The sequence below is a fragment of the Mesitornis unicolor genome, unplaced genomic scaffold (genome assembly GCF_000695765.1).
Source record: "Mesitornis unicolor isolate BGI_N332 unplaced genomic scaffold, ASM69576v1 scaffold55135, whole genome shotgun sequence".
Classification (NCBI taxonomy): Eukaryota; Metazoa; Chordata; class Aves; order Mesitornithiformes; family Mesitornithidae; genus Mesitornis; species Mesitornis unicolor.
In genome coordinates this window covers 1-19,962 of record NW_010185909.1, presented here as the reverse complement: position 1 = coordinate 19,962, position 19,962 = coordinate 1, and the positions used below count along the sequence as shown (strand labels likewise).

The 19,962-nt window shown below is 38.2% G+C and overlaps 1 protein-coding gene across 1 annotated transcript in view; it reads right to left on the bottom strand.

Moving 5' to 3' along the window:
- LOC104541012 (collagen alpha-1(IV) chain-like) overlaps window positions 1–19,644 on the bottom strand; it is a gene marked incomplete at both ends in the record, with an annotated part of 29,975 nt that extends 10,331 nt beyond the window's left edge. The window contains 20 exon segments of the mRNA XM_010184960.1: window positions 21–119; window positions 2,910–3,062; window positions 3,662–3,751; window positions 4,297–4,464; window positions 4,860–4,975; window positions 5,299–5,447; window positions 5,745–5,842; window positions 7,310–7,414; window positions 7,509–7,601; window positions 7,950–8,118; window positions 8,923–9,114; window positions 11,760–11,830; window positions 12,565–12,648; window positions 13,578–13,673; window positions 15,479–15,643; window positions 17,189–17,224; window positions 17,811–17,904; window positions 18,790–18,831; window positions 19,303–19,356; window positions 19,575–19,644. Coding sequence (XP_010183262.1) covers window positions 21–119; window positions 2,910–3,062; window positions 3,662–3,751; window positions 4,297–4,464; window positions 4,860–4,975; window positions 5,299–5,447; window positions 5,745–5,842; window positions 7,310–7,414; window positions 7,509–7,601; window positions 7,950–8,118; window positions 8,923–9,114; window positions 11,760–11,830; window positions 12,565–12,648; window positions 13,578–13,673; window positions 15,479–15,643; window positions 17,189–17,224; window positions 17,811–17,904; window positions 18,790–18,831; window positions 19,303–19,356; window positions 19,575–19,644 — 2,144 coding nt within the window.
- Between the last annotated feature and the right edge of the window lie 318 nt (window positions 19,645–19,962).

Sequence of the window (19,962 nt, the reverse complement as noted above, 5' to 3'; positions counted from 1 at the left end):
GTTGCTAGTTTCAGATATACCTGGATGTCCTGGAGTACCAGGTTCACCATCCTTCCCCGGAATTCCTGGTTCTCCATATTCCCCACGTAACCCTTTTTCTCCTGTTGCTCCATGGTCCCCTGGACACCAAGAAAAACACAGTGAGATCAGTTTGATTAAAATTTACTGTAATGCCATATAATAATCCGTCTAGTTAATTTTTGGTCACTGTTGCTTCTCCCTGCTGAATAAGGAAATGGCTGAATTCAAGCTTCATACATTGTGCAGTAGAGTCACACTTGAGTAAAACACAACTCCCCGGACACTAAACCATGCTGAAGAGAGGCTGCAAACTATTACAATGTTACAGGTGTCTGTGCAAATTACAAGGCAAGTTATATCTTTAAAAGAAATTGCAAATGACCATGTGTTTGAGTTAGATTAATGATTTACTTCAGAAATGCCAGAAAATATCAGGTGTTAACAAAAATAATTGATTTGACTGTTATGCTGTCTAAAAAGGTACATGTGAACAAGCAGTTCACAGCTAGAAATTTGATGTTTCCTCAGTTCTACTTAATATTAAAGCACCTTCATAATTCCAGAAGGCTCTACCTCTTACTCTGTAGTGTGCTTCTTCTCCAGCTTTAATGTCCAAGTTTTTTGGTCATAATCCTTTCTGTCAGCGTTGCACACAGATGCAGGACAATAGGTTACTGAAGACAGCTCACTGAATGTTTCTAAGTAAGTGGATTATATTAAAAACATCCCAAGATGCCCGAAACCAAATTTTCGCATTCAACATCGCTGACAATTTTTCATAAAAATACTGTGCCTTTTCTGCACAGTTTGTATTTTAGAAACTTTTTAAAACTTTACTGTGATGTTTATGCCTAGACAGATGAAGGCAGCTAATAGACAAGCAAAGTTATGAAGTATAACTAGGTTACTTTTCTCTCTTGGTACTAAGTATCTTTGTGATGAAGAGGACAAGATGAGCAGAGTAACAGTGGGAATTTGCAGGCTGGGATCTGTTTGGAACCTACCCTTCCAGGCTGTGTGAGCCAGGCCAATCTGTAGACTCTATGGGTTCAGGAAAAGGTAAAGCATACAAGTTTGCAAGCATGCATTATTAGTGCTGGAGAGATGGAGAGGTTAGAAACCAAAGAAATTAACCATTTGAATTTCTCAGCAAAGGCTTCTTTATATGCGTGTAACCAGTCTGCCTAATTTCTGGAAAAAAAATATAACTAATTATCAATCAGTCAACCTACAGGTCAAAAGTAGATAAGAAAGTAATGAAAAACAACCTATGTAGATTTGTTTTAAGGCTTTTCATACCACCATATATATCAAGATCAGAAACAAATGAGAAAAACATAATCTAGATAAAATCATTATGGACTGGGAGCCTCATCAAACACAAAAAAGACCCCAGAAGCTGCATCTCAGCTTAAAGGCAGATGCACTCCACACTTGCTCCTGCCCTCCCTTGCAGTCCCTGGCTGTCCAAACTGGGAGGCGTTGCCTATCCACACGCCTGGGCTTCTCTGAGACCCAATTGGGACACAGGAGCCCAGGTCTCACTCTGACAAGTAGTCAGGATGTGGAGAAAAAAGGTACCTAGACTAGGAAACAGTTCAAATATAAAATTGCATAGTTATTGGTGATGCACTGCCAAACTGGAAAGGAGTCTCAAGTGCTCTGTCCTGGGCCCAGCAGCGAATACATAGATGAAATATACCAGATGAGAGGAAATTGGAAAGGCTTGAAAAGAGGACAGGACTGCAGAAGGTTTTTGAAGAGTTGGGAGTAAAGGTTGAAAATCAACATCATACAATTCAAAAAGTGTAATACACCACATATGTGGTAAGGAGAAGTCAAAAGCATGCATACAAAATGAAAAATGATTGCAGAGGCAGCAGTCCAGAAGTGAAGGACTAAGGATTAAAACTGAAAGGGAAATTTCATTCTACCAGTGCCTGAGTTGAAGTGCTTCCCTTCTTTCAGCAAATGCACTCTAACAAGGATGCACCCAAATTCGGGAGATGTCAGAAAGTGTAACAAGAACAATAATTATTTCAGAAAACATGATACATAATGAAAGGTTGAAGGACTTGGTTGAGGGAAATGGAAGACTATGTGATCTTGGTAGCTCCCTTCTAAGCCTTATGCTTCTATTTTAACTAAACCAGTTATCATTTATTTAAAAAACCTTATGGGATTTTTTAATTAAAAACATAATAAAGAAGGCTAAATAATAAAAATATATAAAATATTCAGTATTTTTTCTTTGAAAAGAAAACCAGGAGAGAAAAGGATCTTAAAATACTAACTTTTATGTAGCCGTAAAAATAAAAATTCCAGAAGAATGCATTGTCTAAAAATAATATCTACTACCATTAAGCTTCTAAATGGAAAGCTGATTGCCTTTCTCCTGCATATTTCCAGATATTTTTAAACTGTCACACATGTGTACTTCCTGAAATTTCTTCAGGTCACAAAGAAACATGTGTGCTAAAATAGGCTGCTCACTTTTTCTCATAGTACCAGTTGGTCTTCATGGCCACAACAGTGTTTCCACTACATGTTTTGCATGAAAGACAGCTTTTCTCTTCTGGCAGCTCTAGTTTCTACTTTTACAATTTCTTTTGTTTTGAGAAAGTTTTCTGATAGAAGAGGTACAATGGATTTTATAAGGGCAAAGTTAACCTCTTCCATCCAACCAAAACCCTTCCATTTTGTGATTAATCTTTGTTTCCATGGAGTTGAAAGATACTGGAAAGGTATCTGCACTTGCTGTGTGACATTCTTTAATCTTATTTTTAAAACTGTTGTCTAAAACTAATATACATCTGAACTCAAATCATTGCTGCTTAACAGTATATGAGTATTAATTACACTTATCCACAGTTAGAGACTGAAGTTACCTTTTTCTCCTTGATCTCCCTTTTGGCCTTTGAGACTAACCATGTCCATGTTGTCCATCGTTCCAGGTTTTCCCGGGAGACCAGCTTCACCTTTATCTCCTTTGACACCAGGATCTCCCTGTGGTCCAACTATACCTTTGAAACCTTGGCTACCTATAAAGGCATAGCAGAGAATATTGTAGCGGCATATAAAACTTTGCAAAAGTATTTAGTAGATAACAACAAATTAAATTAGCTATTTATGCAAATTTTGAGCACTGAATACCATGCTCTGGAACATCTCATCTTTTGCATACTAAGTTTTTTTATACCAGGGCTTCACAACTGTCAAAAAGTTGACATATTTTTCCCACTTCACAGCCATTAATTTTAGACTCTCAAATCAACAGGGATAGGAGTTTGGCAGCAATACAGGGCATTATTTGAAGAATTTCATTAAGACCTTCCTGCTAGCTTTTTGTAATTTCAAACACGGTATTTATATTGGTGTAATATCTACAGCATCCTTGCACCTAGAAAACCCTTAAGCTGTTGAAGAATGGATCAAAAATCCTGGCTAAGTCCCCAAATACATGACTGCTTCTAGGATACAGTTTTCTAAATTATTCTATTTCTAAGTTACAGGGAATTACTTGACATAAAACATTCCTTAGGCCAAGCAAACTCCTTGTATTTGCTTATTTCCAGACTTGTCTTCTGCTGTGAAAAAGGTGTATTTTACAATTTTGATTTTGAGAAAATCTCTCTCTTACCTTTTTCACCAGGGAACCCTCGATCTCCAACTGGTCCAGGAGTTCCTGGTAATCCAGGAGTTCCCATAACTCCCATTTCTCCTTTGGCTCCTGAAACAAAGTGAATAACAGAAATAAAGCAAGCAGTGTAAAAAAGTACAAGGAAACAGAATTATTTATTCCCTATCATATTAGGAATAGCACTACTTAAGGAAAAATGGAATAAAGAATATGATTAATCTCAAATAGACTGATAGAGGAAACAGTAAAATTAATGTTATGCAAACCAGAATAAACCACAGTGTGTAACGGGTTTTTGACAGATTCTTATAACTTGCTATTACAGTAAACAATGCTGTCATTAACAAAGGCATTATTAAAACCACAATCTATCACTGCAACTGTGCAGAATAATCCCCTCTCATTATTACAGGCTAAAGGCTAGTTCCTGCAAGTTGCTGGATTTGATCCACCAAGGGACTTGAGTAGCAATTCAGTTACAAGCCCACAGACCTGCTTTCCTGATATCAGCCTGTGTGTTTTCGCAAGCTTAGGCAATTTGATGGATCAATTCCTAACCGAGTGAAAGGACACACTAACACAACTTACTTAAACAGTTGTCAAATGTGCTTGTTTCTGACGGAAAAGATGTTTACCTGCTGATCCTTTCTGTCCAATGTTCCCCTGTGGACCTGGCAGGCCGGGTAACCCCACAGACCCTGGTACTCCAGGCTGGCCCTGGCTACCTTTGTCCCCTTTTGGTCCTGGCATATCTAGACCTGGGATACCAGGGAAGCCTCTCTCTCCTTTTATTCCAGGAAATCCTAGGAAAAACAGAAGATACAGGATTAGTCCTTAATGGAAGCACAGGGAACAGCATTAACAAGAATACCCAATAATGTCCACCTGCTGTTCAAAAATTACATGGCATGAGGAATGAAGACTCAAAGTCAGACAGCAGAAATAGCCCTCTTTTTCTAAGTGAGGCTTTGATCCTGTATTACCCACTGATGACTTGAAGAGACCAAACAAAATTACAGGCATTTTCTCAGGAGGCCTCACTCTGCTTTAGAACAGACAGAGGAGGCCCACTGACATGCCCCCTCCATACAACCTCACATGGCAAAACAGTTCACAAGCAAGGCTTTTACCAACACTAATATCCATTTATTCCAAAAGTCCATGCCTGTTCACTGACATGGGAGTATTTTCCTCTCACCTGGCGGTCCCTGGGGTCCTGGCTGCCCAGCGGGTCCCGGTGATCCCTGCGGACCCAGCCCTGGAGCACCTGGAGGGCCCTGTAAGCCTTGCAGTCCTGGGAGGCCAGGGTCACCTGTAGGGACACAGAGACATAGACTGAGCACCCTCTCTTGTTATTTGAAATCTTGTTTGCTGACAATGCTAGACAAGGTGCCTCGGAAACACCTGATCAACAAGACCTCATTTCAGCCTCTAATACCTCCTGCCTGGGCTCAGTGGAAGGACTGCTCTTTGCTGCTAGCATTTGCTAGCAGTGGTTGGTAGGAGAAAACAAAGGGAATGAAAAAGGGCAATACCCTGAGATATCAGTAGGATATCTTAGTGGTGAATAGACTTTTTGCTGCATCTTTGGGGGTGTGACCTTAAAAATGAAATAGAAATACAGAGCTGTATTTTGCCGGTGACATTATTTTTTTGGAATGCCTGGAAAGCCTTGCTCGCCACGTAAGCCAGGCAGTCCTGGATTTCCCTTTTCTCCAGGGATCCCAGCTGGACCTGGGGGGCCTGGCAATCCCTTAGCACCAGGAAGACCTACACCAGGTTCACCCTAGCCGAAAAAACACAATAGATTTGTAATTAACACATCAAAACCAGGAATTCATTTACTGACTGCATTTAAACCACTCAGAAGCAGAGCACTATATGTGACTTCAGGGAAGAGCTGTAAGCCCGTTAGCATTCATTTCAAGCATTCATCCATCCACTCTGTTTCTTTGCATGCATAGTGAGAAACATAAGATCGAGGACAGTTTGACCAACTTTTTTTTTTAAAGAGCAGGATCTTTGCACACATTTCTGTTAACATGGGCAGTCACACGTAACAGTATCAGCAGCTGACACCTACTTTTTGACCTTGTAAACCTGGCACCCCTGGCAAACCATCCAGCCCAGGGGTTCCTGGAGTGCCTGGCAGACCAGGCGAACCAGGCTGACCTTGGAAACCTATAACACAAAACAAAATTCACATAATTACTGTCTCTGCTTGTAAGTGTCCTCTGCTGTTTCTTCAAGCCTCTAACTGAACTATTCACTTCCTCACAGGGACATGTAGTCTTTTATGTTAGACTTCTGGGGATGCCAGAACCAAAATATCTCAACAGAGATTCAAATGCTGAGTTTCATGCAGCATTTGGCTTCTGATGAGAAACAACCACCCAGAAGAAATAAATGCTGAGTGTCTGCTTTTAAATTAATAGCCTTGTGGGTTCATGTCATTGATAAACATCCTGTCTGCAAAACTGGTTTCCCAAAGTCTTCTTCAGAAAAGGCAACTTAATGTGTGGAGCATCAGATTGAGGGATGCACAACAAAAGCCATCTGTGAATCGACACCTTTTGTTCAGTATATGTCCTGTGACATGTCCTACATGTCCTGCTCTGGGTCACACACCAAAGGTTTCTATGTCACAGCTGGCTCATGCACTGCCCCTTGAGAATGCAGGAAGGAATACAGAAAATATTCTGCAAACCATTTAAAGATACCACTCATTCAACACCAGCACACACTCAATACATGGAGAAGAAGCTCCTCTCCCAGGCAAAGGTCAGAGTCAGTGGGAAATCCAGCTTTTAGACTAAGCCATGGGTCAGAGCTGAATTCAAGGAAGGGTCCTTGAAAGAAATTTATTTGATATGTCATTCCTTTCTTTCTGGCATCAAAGAGCATACAGCAATCTTTTCCCAAATGCAACAGGCCTCTTAACACCAGTTTGGGAGGAATTAGATGTGGTCACTGGTAAAGATTAGCCCCTTCTCCTTATTAAGTCTCCCTGTTCATTGGTGTGTGGAATCATAAAAAATGAAATAATAATGGAGACACATAAGAATTGGGGACTGAGGTGGCTGCTGAAAGCTCAGTCATCTAGTCCCAGCAGCAGCACTACTAAATACATTTCCAAAAATCCAAAACTAGAATATGAACATCTACAGTCCCTTTAAGCTATGTGCATAACCTGACAATGGTCATGCAGGTAAGACTAAACTTATGCTGAATAAGCTGGTATTCTAATCAAACCACTCTCAGTTGCCTGCAACACAGCAGAGCTGCTAGCTCTGGCCCTAAAATGCTGTAGTTATATCATCACGTTTTTTTGACCAACCACACACAATACTTTATCTCTCAGAAAGGTCATCATGTCTCTCAGCAACCTCAGTTGCTGTAATGTCGGATGTTGTACTATATTACTTTCTATTCTGGCAGTAGTTTTGACACTGTCTGTATCTCCAACACATTGCTGCACAAAGCCAGTAAGCACTGAAAGCACGCTTATTGTGGTTCATGTGGACATTCACAAGGAAGGTTCTTCAGCTACACATCCCAAATCTCATGTAGTTATGTCTGGATGATAGTGCAGGCCCCCATCCACACTCCAGTTACACCAGCTCTGTTAGATGGATAACTTTATCTTACCTTTGGGTCCTGGAGGTCCAGGGAACCCTATACCTGGCTGCCCAACAGCACCTTTTTCTCCTGGCAAGCCAGGTCTACCTGGAAGCCCAGGATTCCCTTTGTCACCTTTGCAGGAGAAAACAAGACGAATGTTAATACAAAGGCCAGATTCTGGGGAACAGAGCCATTATAATCATCAAAGATTAACATGCTACTGTACCTTGGGGTCCAGGGAAACCAGGTGGCCCAGGAAGGCCATCTGTTCCAGGAGGTCCAGGGAGTGGTACAGTTCGACCTGCTTCACCCTTTGCTCCTGTGAACGTAAAGATGTGTTAAGTACAGGAACCGATAAAATTAAACAAATGAGCTTCACCTCGTCAGAAGTATTATTCCAACCATGCCATTACAACTGACTTGTTATGAAGTTTTTTGATGAAGATTCATAGAAAACTAGGATTAACTCATTTTAGGATGAACCTAATCCATACCATTTGGCCTAACTCTTCATGAAAATGGCCTGAAAAGATTTTCAAGTATACTGCTGAAAGCAAACACTGATTTAAATTAGTATTTATGTTTCAAATTCTGTTGATCCCCTAAGTTGTACCACTTAAAGGGTAAAATATTTTTTTGTTTTTAAAGAAGCATACTATAGCATTACCTGGAAGGCCTGGTAAACCTGGGGTTCCAGCAAAGCCTCTGTCTCCTTTGTCACCAGGTAACCCTGCTATGCCTATCCCAGGAGGGCCAGGAAAACCTCTTTCACCACGTACTCCAGGGAATCCAGGTTGGCCAGGGGGACCACGTTCTCCTTTCAAGCCAGCTGTGCCCTAAGTTTTGGAAAGTGTAAGTGTACTTCTTGCCTGATTGGCAAGATAGAACACATCATCCTCTCAAGTTCAATGGAAAAAGGACTGGGCTCCACATGGAATAGCACATGGAAATCATACCTAGTATGCAGTGCAGCTAACTGGACTATTTAGGCTATGGTCCCACCGGTGGATGTGGGAACAAATGTGAGCTCCATATCCAGCTCCATATCTGTATCAGCTGAACTGCATCAGTGCAAGACTTTGAAGCATTAGTTTCCATAAGATGAGAAGTATGCTAGAACAGAGTTGAATCTAGTATTAACAATCCCTACTTGGCTAACTGCATTCCTTCAATCCTCTTCAGATATCAACTAAATAATCTATAAGAGTTCTCACTATCAAGCTGTGAGAAAGGGAGAAAGGACCAAAACTATTGTCCATGCCCACAGCTTTGTGGGGGAAGTAACATTGCTGCATGGTTCTGAAAGTAACAAGCACTGCAATCTGAATACCTCTGAGTCAGATCATTTATTTGAATGACATGTAAAAAGAAGGGATCAAAATCTAACTCAGAAATACTCTGTTGTTGAAGAACCATCTTCTCCACTAGTTACAGGAAAACTGGAGTCCTCCCCAGAGGAGGAATGAACTACTCAAAGTAGGGACAAAATGTTGAACAATTAATGAGGCCAATAAACATAACACATGTATAGGGAATAAAAACACGTGAATTCTGATCTGAAAGACAATATATATAGGACATATGTAAACATAAAGAAACACATAGTAGGACAATGTGTAAACATGAAGAAACACACATACCGCTGCTCCTTTTGGACCCTGGAGACCTGGCAATCCATCTTTTCCTGGTCTTCCTTCTCTGCCAGGAATACCCGGTTGTCCTGGGAAACCAGGATCTCCCTTTTCACCTTTCAGGATAGAATCGTAAGTAAAATCTCCTGGTTCTCCTTTTGCCCCAGGGCTGCCCATAAGTCCTGGAGTGCCAGGGGGACCCTGAAATTTCATAAATTCAGATGTCATCAGTTGCCCTACCAACTCTTCAACTCATACAAAACAAAACAAATCTTCAGATATTAAAGAGTAAACCCAAATCAAATAAACCACTAAGTTTTCAATTGAAGAGGTCAAATGAGAGTATTTTCTAGGACACAGCTGTGTGAATAAGGAATTAATGCAAATCTTCTTGTCTTGACCATTTTGTCATTTATCATATCATAGGTGTATCATTCTAGACAGTGCATATAAACTTACACCACTCACACAGGAACTGCAAGCCATGACACCAAAATCTACTCTGAATTTTCAATAGACTACCCACTGGATTTTAGTTATGTATATTTATACAGTATCAGAATCAAGGTAATCTAGGTTTTTTAAAAAGGCCTTCTCAGAGTTAAAGTGTCGCCCCAACCTTTAAATGGTAAATTCTGTAACATCACGGAACCTATTTCCCTGACATAAATGCAACAAAAGTATTTCTACATTTCCATGGTAACTTACAGTACCAGCAGAAGTACTTATAGGGGAAAATAACACACTTCCACTATGCAAAGACAAGCTCAGCCAAACTTACAGGTTTAAATTGCTTATACAAGCCCCTGTCATGTTTTTTTTTAATTCAAAACTGTTTAAATCAGCTATAATATTCATTAAACATATAGATTGTCTACAAAATGGACCTCATTGTCTTATACAAAGCTCAAATGTTATTTGCACAGGAGCTAAGGCTAAGTGGAGGCTGAAAGCTTCTCCTTGTGTAGTTTATTTAGGACACTTAGCTAAAGCAAATACAAATTTCCCTTCATAACGTTCATCAATTTTTTTACAATTAACAATCACAGTCAGTTGGTACTATCAGAGTACTATGCACATGCTCAGAAAAGAGTTCCGTAAGCTCTCCTGGGAAGAAATTATCTACATAACAATACACCTGTAGGATTTCTAGAATTCAGTTTTTTCTGCACATGTTTTCTAGGACTGATATGAGCTTCTCTCATAGGGACAGTCTCTCTAATTTCAAACAAATCAGAACTACTCACTGGAGTAGCAAAGCAAAAACTTCATGGGCAATGCCCACAGCTTATGACTGATGTGTGCCCTCCACTAAAACCTGAAACAGAACATAGTCACAGGTAATCTTTCCATTAGCTTTAGTTGGTCCTGAATCGGACTCTGATTCTCTGGCTTGGCTCTGAACAACATAAACTTGCTCTCTGTGGAGTTTTTCCAAGCTAAACTATATGCTGGATCACCACCTGGTTGAACTATGTGGAGCAAAACAAGCTTTAAAGCGTTCAGAACAGCAGTCAGTTGATGAAAGTTATGAACAGAATTTAAGAGGCAATAAAAGGAAAATGTAAAGGTGTGGCAAAACATGTGCCGAGAACAAATGCTAGACATGAAAAAACCTTAAATACATTAGAAGTCTTATTTTTCTCCACTTCTTTCATAGATTCCATTTATGTATATATATAATAAATTCAGTCACTGAGTAACAGCATCATTTTTATCATGGTGAAAACAGAGAATGAACTCCATTTCAGCTAACTTTCATTGGCTAAATTCAGGCATCTAAGCTTTATTTATACTCAAGGGAGACAAACAGATTCCTTGAGTAAGGAATTCATACAGGTGGCTTGTTTTAACTTCTGATGGTGCCTCTCTCTCAGCAATGGTGATAGAAGGAGCTTGCACAACTCCAGTGTGTGTTAAAGCTAGTGCACGTGAATGTCAATCAAAACTGCTGTTGCCACAAATGATCAGCTGGAAGGAGAAAACAGCTTTGGAAAACAAAGTTTGGGAAGACTCTGGCAAACTCACTTTAGGAATGGTGTCAAAATCCACATTACGCTACAGAAACCTGTATGCTAAGGTAAGTCTTGACAGCATACTACAGTGTATGTAGGGACACTCAAGTGAAATATGACAATATCAAATGTAGTTGTGCTAGTACTGCGCTCACCTAGGAATAATTTGTTACATTTTAGTCACGTGCTATGCTTATGGCTGTCCTGCTTCTGGTATCCAGCCTTATTCACTGAAAGTTATGTTATGCTGCATCAGCATAAGTCACAAGTAATCACATAAGCAGGATAATTTTCACAGTCTTCCTTTATTTCTTCAAAATTACTTAGCTTTCCTGCCAACTAATTTTGTTCTATGTAATATACTACACACATTACCCAAAATTCAAACAGCTAAAGTATATTCCATGCTAATACTAGATTGCTTCCAGTACACTAGATGGCACTGTCTCTCCCTCAATATACATGTACACAACAGCAGAGTTATTGAAAAGATTCATGAGGTCAGGGCAGACCTGCATCTGTTTCATGTGAAATTCTACTTTTTACACAACTTCACCGCTTAGCTTGCTCAGCCAGAAGGTCATGTGTCCTGCTAAGTTCATATCATGGGTAAGCACAGAAATATATCCCATTTCTGACAGCTCTTTTTTCGTCTCATAGCTCAACCACACTGCTTCCTAGCTTATTTTGCTAGGCATAGTTCCTTAATTTTATCATTTCACTGTGCTGGTCTGTTTTTAAACAGAACTATTACAGAACTATTACACAACCACACTGGTAATAATGACATGTATTTTGATCACATGCCTCATAGGACAAAGCATTACTTACAGGTACTCCTGGAAGGCCATCAAGTCCAGGTAAGCCTCTGTCACCCTTGAAACCTGATTGTCCTGGAAAACCTTATCAGAGAGACAAAATACAATTCTATTTATTACATGCTTTTACAAATACCTCATTGTATGTTTATTCTTTGTGATCCTTCTCAAAGTGTCTCATTCGAACCCCAGCTATATCAACATAATGCTGCTATAGTCAGTGAAGTTATCTAGATTCATGTGCTATATGTGTCTGCATTCATAAACTCAGAAGTTGATGATTCATTTGACTTAGGAATTAATTCACTTTACTATTTAGATCTATCCTGTAACCACTGCAGTTTTCAGATTACCTAAACTATATTAATAGAATAAGACTAGAATAAACATTAGGTATAGTATCGTATACCGTTCAGATACGGTGTTTCTCTCATATGGTAGCATAAAAATAATTATTTATTTTGACCACAGAATTTAATGTTAGGATTAGGAACATATGTATGGGCCTCTGCCCAGCCTGGGAACATAGAGCAAATGCTTCCCACACTATTTTTCACTTTCATAATCTTCTGTGAAAATATTTGGGCCACTGTTTTCAAAGACCCTTCAGTGCGGCCAGTTTCTGGTTCCTTGGTAATTCTTGTTGATTGTATAAGAAATTTGGAATCAGGCTAAAAATAGGAATATTCCCTCCTCCTTCCATTGGTTTCACAAACAATTTGATTAGTGGGACAAAAAGTAAGTAATTTTATCACATATGCTGCATGTTTAGATTCTAGCCTACACAGTTAATTCTCAGGTAGTTAACAAGATTTTACCTGCTGGACCTGGCGGTCCTTGTGGTCCTGGAAGTCCAGGAGGTCCCACTTTATCACATAAGGCACAGGATTCACCTTTGTCACCTGAAAAGACCCATCAAAACTAATAAATAACATTGAAAACATTTAAGACAATTGTAAGCCAGTGGATTCAGAGACAAATGTCAATTTAATAATCTTCATGTTAAAAGAATAAAAATAAATTTATAACTTCTAATTACATGCTTCAAAGAGAATTTATGAGCAAACCGATATTCAATTTTTAAAGGAATGGCATGAAAATCAACTTAAGTCTTATCGTAGGGATATTATTTAACAGAATGGCTAAAAGGGACCAGGCCGAATAGGATCAAAAAGAAGAAGAAAAATATACGCTGGGTATAGAAGAAATGAAATTATTAAAACAGGAAAAGTAGAACATCTGTAGTCACCACAGTTCTGTAGTTTTAGAAAAAAAATAAGCAGAATGAGATTATGACGGATCAACCATCATGTAGATTAGTGAAGCTCATTTTTTGTATACGTCCATTCAGTCAGTGCTGCTAAAACACGTGGTTGACAGTCCTATTTATAGGTGTTACAATTTTAGCTTCAATTATACTCATGGCAATGATTCATAAACCATTTCAAATCCCAACTCATCTCCCCCTCTCTAATTCTTCATCTCGGAATTCACATTTTAAATTGCCACGAACAGTTCAATTTACACTTAATGGGGCTATACTCAACCCTTGTTTTCTTCCCAGCTCTTTTTTCAGCCCTGTGCTCTTTACTGCTTTGCAACAATGTGTAGGCTAAGTGAAACGTAAAAGTTTGTGTCACATAATTAAATACATAGTATCCTTCTTTTACTCACCAGAGACTCAAGAAACATCTTTCATGTCCATGAACTATTTGTTTAACTAACTTTAAGCACACTTTCTCTGGATCTAGTCTAACTAGCTCAGCCTCTTTAGATACCCAAGCTCCAGGGTGCAGACCATTAGAAAGCAATCACTTTAAAATAGTATTACCTTTCTCTCCCATCTCTCCTGGAAATCCGTCTCTTCCTGGAGGTCCAGGACTACCTGGTGCACCAGGTTCTCCCTGCTGGCATTGATCAACTCCATCTGCAATGGAAATCCAAAAAAGAATATAGTTTGACAAGTGCAAGTTTCTGTTATAGGGTTGCATTTCTGAATGTCCCAGCTGAATGTGTCTACAGGTAGAGATAAGTCAGGATATCATTTGATTTTCCTATTTATTTGCTTTACTCTGAAAAATTTGACTGGGGTTCTGTATATACCGATTCTATATATAGTATTTAAGAAACCTCAAGAATTACAGAAAACAGACAGGCTTTGCCACAATAAGGTTATAAACAACTTCCACATAAAATCTATTTTTATTGTAAATTTTGGCTAAGAAAAATGCTGTGCGTGAAAAATTGTTGTTTTGAACCTGAAGAGAATGGAGAACATTGAAGATCTGAAGAAACTCATTAAATAGAGTTTTTTGTTCTCTGACTTTTGTTTTCAATGTTTTAGGAAACCTTCTAGGTCAAGAGCAGCTTGACATCTGTTTAACTTCACACTGATCAAGCTTTCTGAAAACAAGAGATTTCATATATTAGGAACTGAAACAGTTAACAAATAAGAATATTTAGGAGGCTTAATATGAGAATGCAAATTGTGCTTGTTCTGTTAGATGTTATGGCATGAGTTCTGATCCAATACAATCTCACATAATTTTGGCCAAAGCCAAATAGTCAAAATGTTCATGTGAAGTTTGACAAACAATAGTTAAAAGAAAACAAGTAAAACTGTTCCCATTATGCACCCAAAGAAAGCTAAAGAGTGTCTGGGGAAGGAGCAGAATTAAGCATTGAAGGAAACATGTATGAAAACCAGAAATTGCTCTTATTTTTAAGGGCAAGGTAAGAATGAACAATTTCATTCTGTACTCTAGGTGCTGGATTTTGTACTGCTTCATTGGGAGACACAGCAACAACTAGCCATCTTCAGCGGTTTTTGAACCAAGTATTTTTGGTTTAGGAATTCTGTAGAGCATAATGTTCCTTTCAGTAGTTTTAGACTGCCTAAATTACTGTAATAGAAATATCATTCTTTATGTTGAAATAACAGTTTAACTCACAATATCAGTATTACCTATAGCAAAAGTTTTCCTTTAATAAAAGAGTTAAAACATCAGTCGTAAGGAACTATTAACATAGACCACTTTTATATGTACTTTTTTCACTGCTTCATTGCAGAGGAAAACCAAAACATTTTTCTCTTTAAAAATGCTTTATCAGAATCTAATTATATATAGATGTATAATTTTGTTATCATTACTACTAATATTGTTATGTATTTGTCACACTATTACTAGCTTTTCATTTATCACTCTAAAGCAAGTGTTGATCCCATTCTCCTTTAAGATAATTTCATTTTACAATAAAAACTTAGAGCACACTAATATCTTGGTCAGCAGTTCTTACACCTGTTACATAGATTTGTACTGTAGACTAGTAAATTGTGATACTGAACAGCTATCTTTTATGCCAACAACATTAGTATCTGTTATTTTTTAAACTGAAAATCTATAAATATCTCTAAATCGATACATTAGGCCATGGATGAAACCAATATGTATTAAGGTCAATTATTTTGTTATATTGTACCAGTCAACAATGTAGTTTCGAAGAAACTTTTAAAATATTTAGCGAAGAATCCTTGTCCAGTAAGGAAACAAGTAGCTCACTGCATCATGGAACAGCTTTTACTTGGTTCATTAACAACTCAAATATGTTTCTTCCACAATGCGGACGTGTTCTGATGATTATAGCTTTTACAATCTTGTCTCCTTATCCTTTTTTCATGTGCATGCAATTATTGAGCCTTCATTGTGAAAAGCAATCGAGTACTTTACCTACCTGTTACGCCTGGAGGACCTGGTGGGCCAGGCAACCCTGGGGGACCTGGGAAACCATCTCTTCCAGGGGGTCCAGGTAAAGGGAACCCCGGAGAACCCTTTTCACCTTTTTCACCTCTCTCTCCAGGGACACCAGGTGATCCTACCCTGTCTGGAAGTGGTCGACCTTTGGACAGAATAAAACACAGATGAAAAAAAGTTACAAGCAGGAAGACAGTAACATTATCGACAAATTAGCTTCCATTAGATTTCACAGAGAAACAGAAAAATGTTAGTGCAAAATAAAATAGGACTGTATCTTTACTACTGGTGATTTATGCAAAATTGAGGTTACATACACACTACAGCTCAGATTAACTCACTTTGGTTATGTCTTTAGACAAACATCCTTATTCTGTACTAACTACCTTTCTGAGATTTAGTTTAATCGCTGAGTAGGAAAAAGCAGTGACACTGGAGTTAACTTAGCTGTAACACTTAGAAACTATTACATTCCTCTATATCTCATAATAAACCATATCATAAGCACACCTAGAAACAAACAGTGTCTTTAAGAACTTCAGTAAGTAAGTATTCAAGAAAGCTAGCAGATTTCAGGAATGCTAAAACCAAAACTATTGGCAGGAATAATAAGCAAACAACAGCCAACAAAGAGAAGCAGTTAAACAGGTAGGAAAAAACCTAAGATTTCCTTTTAGCTATTTGTACAGTCACAAGGTCTTCATACTTTAATGAGTTATTTCAGTTCACAACTAATCACTAGACTTGATTCCTAAACTATTTTGAGCCTTCTGCAACACTGCAGGAAGATACGAAAGTCACACATATCTCAATTTCTGTAGGGTAATGACAGACTAAGAACTACTATTTTTCTCGTCTTGTCACACAAAATTCTTTAAGGACTATTACAGTCTGCAGTATATAGTATCTCCTCCCTAAACTGTGAAAAATGTCCTGGCTGGCTCACATGAATTTCATATTTAGCTCACTGACAAGATAGAAAATGCAAGTAAAGAGGGTAATAGTAGTGTCACTGCAGGACGTGTTAGAATCAGATTTCCACAGATTATTTGCTTATTTTTTAAAAAGAAAATATCATTACTTAGTTCAAACATATGTACAGATATACATAACAGTACTGTTGTCATGGACATGAAGATGTTAAGGCTATGAAAAAGCCTACTTTTGCAGGTAAAATAAATTACTTTTATTAGATCAAGTGACATAGTAAAAAAAAATCCAGGAAACCTTCAGAAATTACTTTGACCTAATAAATGTTACTATTTCTCCCTACAAATCTTGTTTTATTATATTTATGAAAACACATATACAGCTGAAGTGAGAGCAAAGCAAACTATCTACATGTGAGTATACACACATAGGTACATATGCACACACTTATGTGTGTATTCATATTTTACAACTCTTCTTGCCCAATGGAGCCATACTCTCTGGGCTCCCTCTGATGACCTGTGCACACTGCTTCTTCAATTTAAGCAGAAAGTTATCAGGGAAGAGCAAGGCCAGATCACATCAGAGACACAAGAAAGGCAACCTACAGGAAGGGTCCAAGGGGATGATTGGACCCTTGAAGAGGCCACTCCCTGGGTGTTCTGTGAGTCAGGCAGCAACTGGCAGCAGCCATGGAGAATATTTCTCACCCAAGAACACAGGAAAAATGCGGATAAAATCAGTGGGTGTAAATTCATACCTGGAGGTCCTGGGATTCCTTGTATACCAGGGAAACCTTTAGAGAGAGAGGTTTTCAGTTAGGCAATGAAGTCAGCAATGCCAACATCAGTGAACTTTTAGCACATATTATTTGAGTACATACTACAGGCTAGTATGCCCTGAATCAAAGGAAACGTCTCCATTGATCTTTCTTCAATAGGGTAAAGTCTGTAATAGGGAAAATGGGGAAGGGAATGCTTGATTTTTCCTGTTTACTGAAGAATTTTGTAAATTATGCACACCAGTTTTAAGCTTAAAATTTAGCTACTGACTTTTTCAAAGGAGGCTCAAAATTCTCTTTTTTATGCTTATATTGATTTCCATCTTTCTTAAAAAAATTCACTGGATTATTTAAATGCCATAAAAACAGATCCCAGTTTATCCTTTTCCAATCTGCAACTGAAAGGCAGTCTTATTTATGATGAGAAGAAGCACCGTACAATCTACAATAAAGTGTAATAACCTGAGAGCAATTAAATGAGTAACTGGAAAATTTCACTGTCACATAGAGCTCCCAAGTTTATAGATAGTGCAATTTTAATTTCCTTTAATAAGAAAACTAAAAGCATAATTCAATCAAAAAGACAAGGCAAAATACATACCTTTTTCACCTTTTTGACCTTTCAGTCCAGGCAAACCTGAAACTCCAGGCTCTCCTTTTTCACCAAAGGTATCTATTGGCCCAGCATCTATAATCTGAATTACAGAACAAAGACTAAGACACTAGAAACACACAACTGTGCTCTCATTTGTATCTCCCCCATCCTGATCTGATGATACAGACGACAATTTGTTTTGTGATAACAATTCTGAGCAGTTTTGGTTATACTTGCAACTTCAGCAATATGTAACAAATGCTGATAGAGGGTTGTAGCTGCTGAGAGATTACCAAAGAAAAAAAAGATTTCCTATTCTACCAAAATTCCTTCATATCAGTAGTAGGATTAAGTGAAGAGCTTTACAGCACCTTTCTGAACAAGAATGATGCCAAGAAACCACAGCATGGTCTGAGCACTGACCCATTAGGCTTGTATTACCTTTTGTTAAAAAATAATCAGTTCTGGCAATTTCTGCTAACATTGATCTGAGCTTCATATATAGGATGCTAACATTTACAAGAAAATATTCGGGAAGTATGTATCATTTTTGAGATCAAATTAGCAGATATGGGGAATTTTCCCCCATTTGGGGAAAGCAGCACCATTAATGATCTATTGACTGACTAATTGATTTATTTTGATTGGCTGACTAATGTCATTTCTTTCGAAGTGTTCAAAAATTATAGACAGCAAAACTGACAGACTTGCTCTTTTGAACTCTCTTTTGGATATTTTGTATTGATTAACAATGCCTATCATTGAAATTCATATCCTTTGAGAGCTCCTCCCCAAATTTCAGACATACTTAGAAGAACTGTATCCAACTTTTGTTTCCATTAAGAAAAAAAGAGGACATGACTGATTAGAATGAGATCAGAAAATGCACAGTCTCTTTTTTTCCTCATTGTTTGAGCATTTTGTCTCTCACAAAATTTATATTTTCGTTTAAGTTATAAATAAAACAAGAATTCATTTTACTTACTCTTCCTGGAGGTCCTGGAAAACCTCGTTCACCTTTGTCACCCTAAATCAAAAGACAATTTACATTTGAATTCCAGATCAGATTTTCTTCTCCACAAAACAGGATTTCCTTAGCATACGAACACTTTGATACAGAATTACACAACTTCCAAAGGAGAAGTATCTGGACCATTACTGTAAGCAGTAAGTAGTTTGTTGGCCGGTACTGCTTTACACTACATAAAGAGAAACTGGAATTTTGAGGAAAGTACATTTGTACATATGCTGGCAGGGCAAAGAGCTTGTGAAAATAAAGTTTGCATTAATCAGTTCATATATGAGATCTAAACCAGGGATACCTAAACTACCTTAATTTTGACTTTTCCTAGTCTGAGTGATGACTTTACAACTTAGTGACATTCATTTAATATTACTTTATGTGCATTCATTACTTTGATGCACATCTATGGACACACCAGACAAGCTCTTAACTCCTCATCCTGTATGATGGAAAGCAAAGGCCACTACTACGTACCTTCGCACCAGGCTCCCCGGGTCGTCCTGGAATCCCAAACCCACCAGGCAAACCCTGTGCATAGAAGATAGCAAAACCAGAAAAGAAAAACCAAATATAGATGCATCTTAGCTCTGGCAGAATCAACATTTTATATTTTCAAAATGGTCACTAATTCACTGAAAGCAACAACTTTAAGTAAAGAATTCAGAAGGTTAGAAAATTTTCACCACTTATAATACACAGACAGTTCTTTGTAAGAAAGAGTACTGGAAATGTGGTAAAATACATACGGGTTCTCCCTTTGATCCTGGATCACCATCTTTTCCAGGCTTTCCCTGCAAAACATCAAGTTCCACTCTGCTTAAACAGACATAAAATACATCCAAGTTCTAAATACAATGGGTGAAACAGCAGAACAAAACCATCACTACTGTAATGCGTTAATCAAAGTGTGCTAACACAGATAACCATGCAGAAGGCCTGTAAATTGTGACTGCCTAGTGCTTATGTTATTCAACATCCTACAAGCTGCAGAATTAAATAAAAACCTGCAAATCTGTTCCCAGAGACAGAAATAACATACAAATTTCCCAGTGAAGGAGGCTTCAAGACAAAATATATCAACAGCAGAAGAAACTGGAACCAGACCTAAAATCTCTTCCCTTCACCGAAATCCAT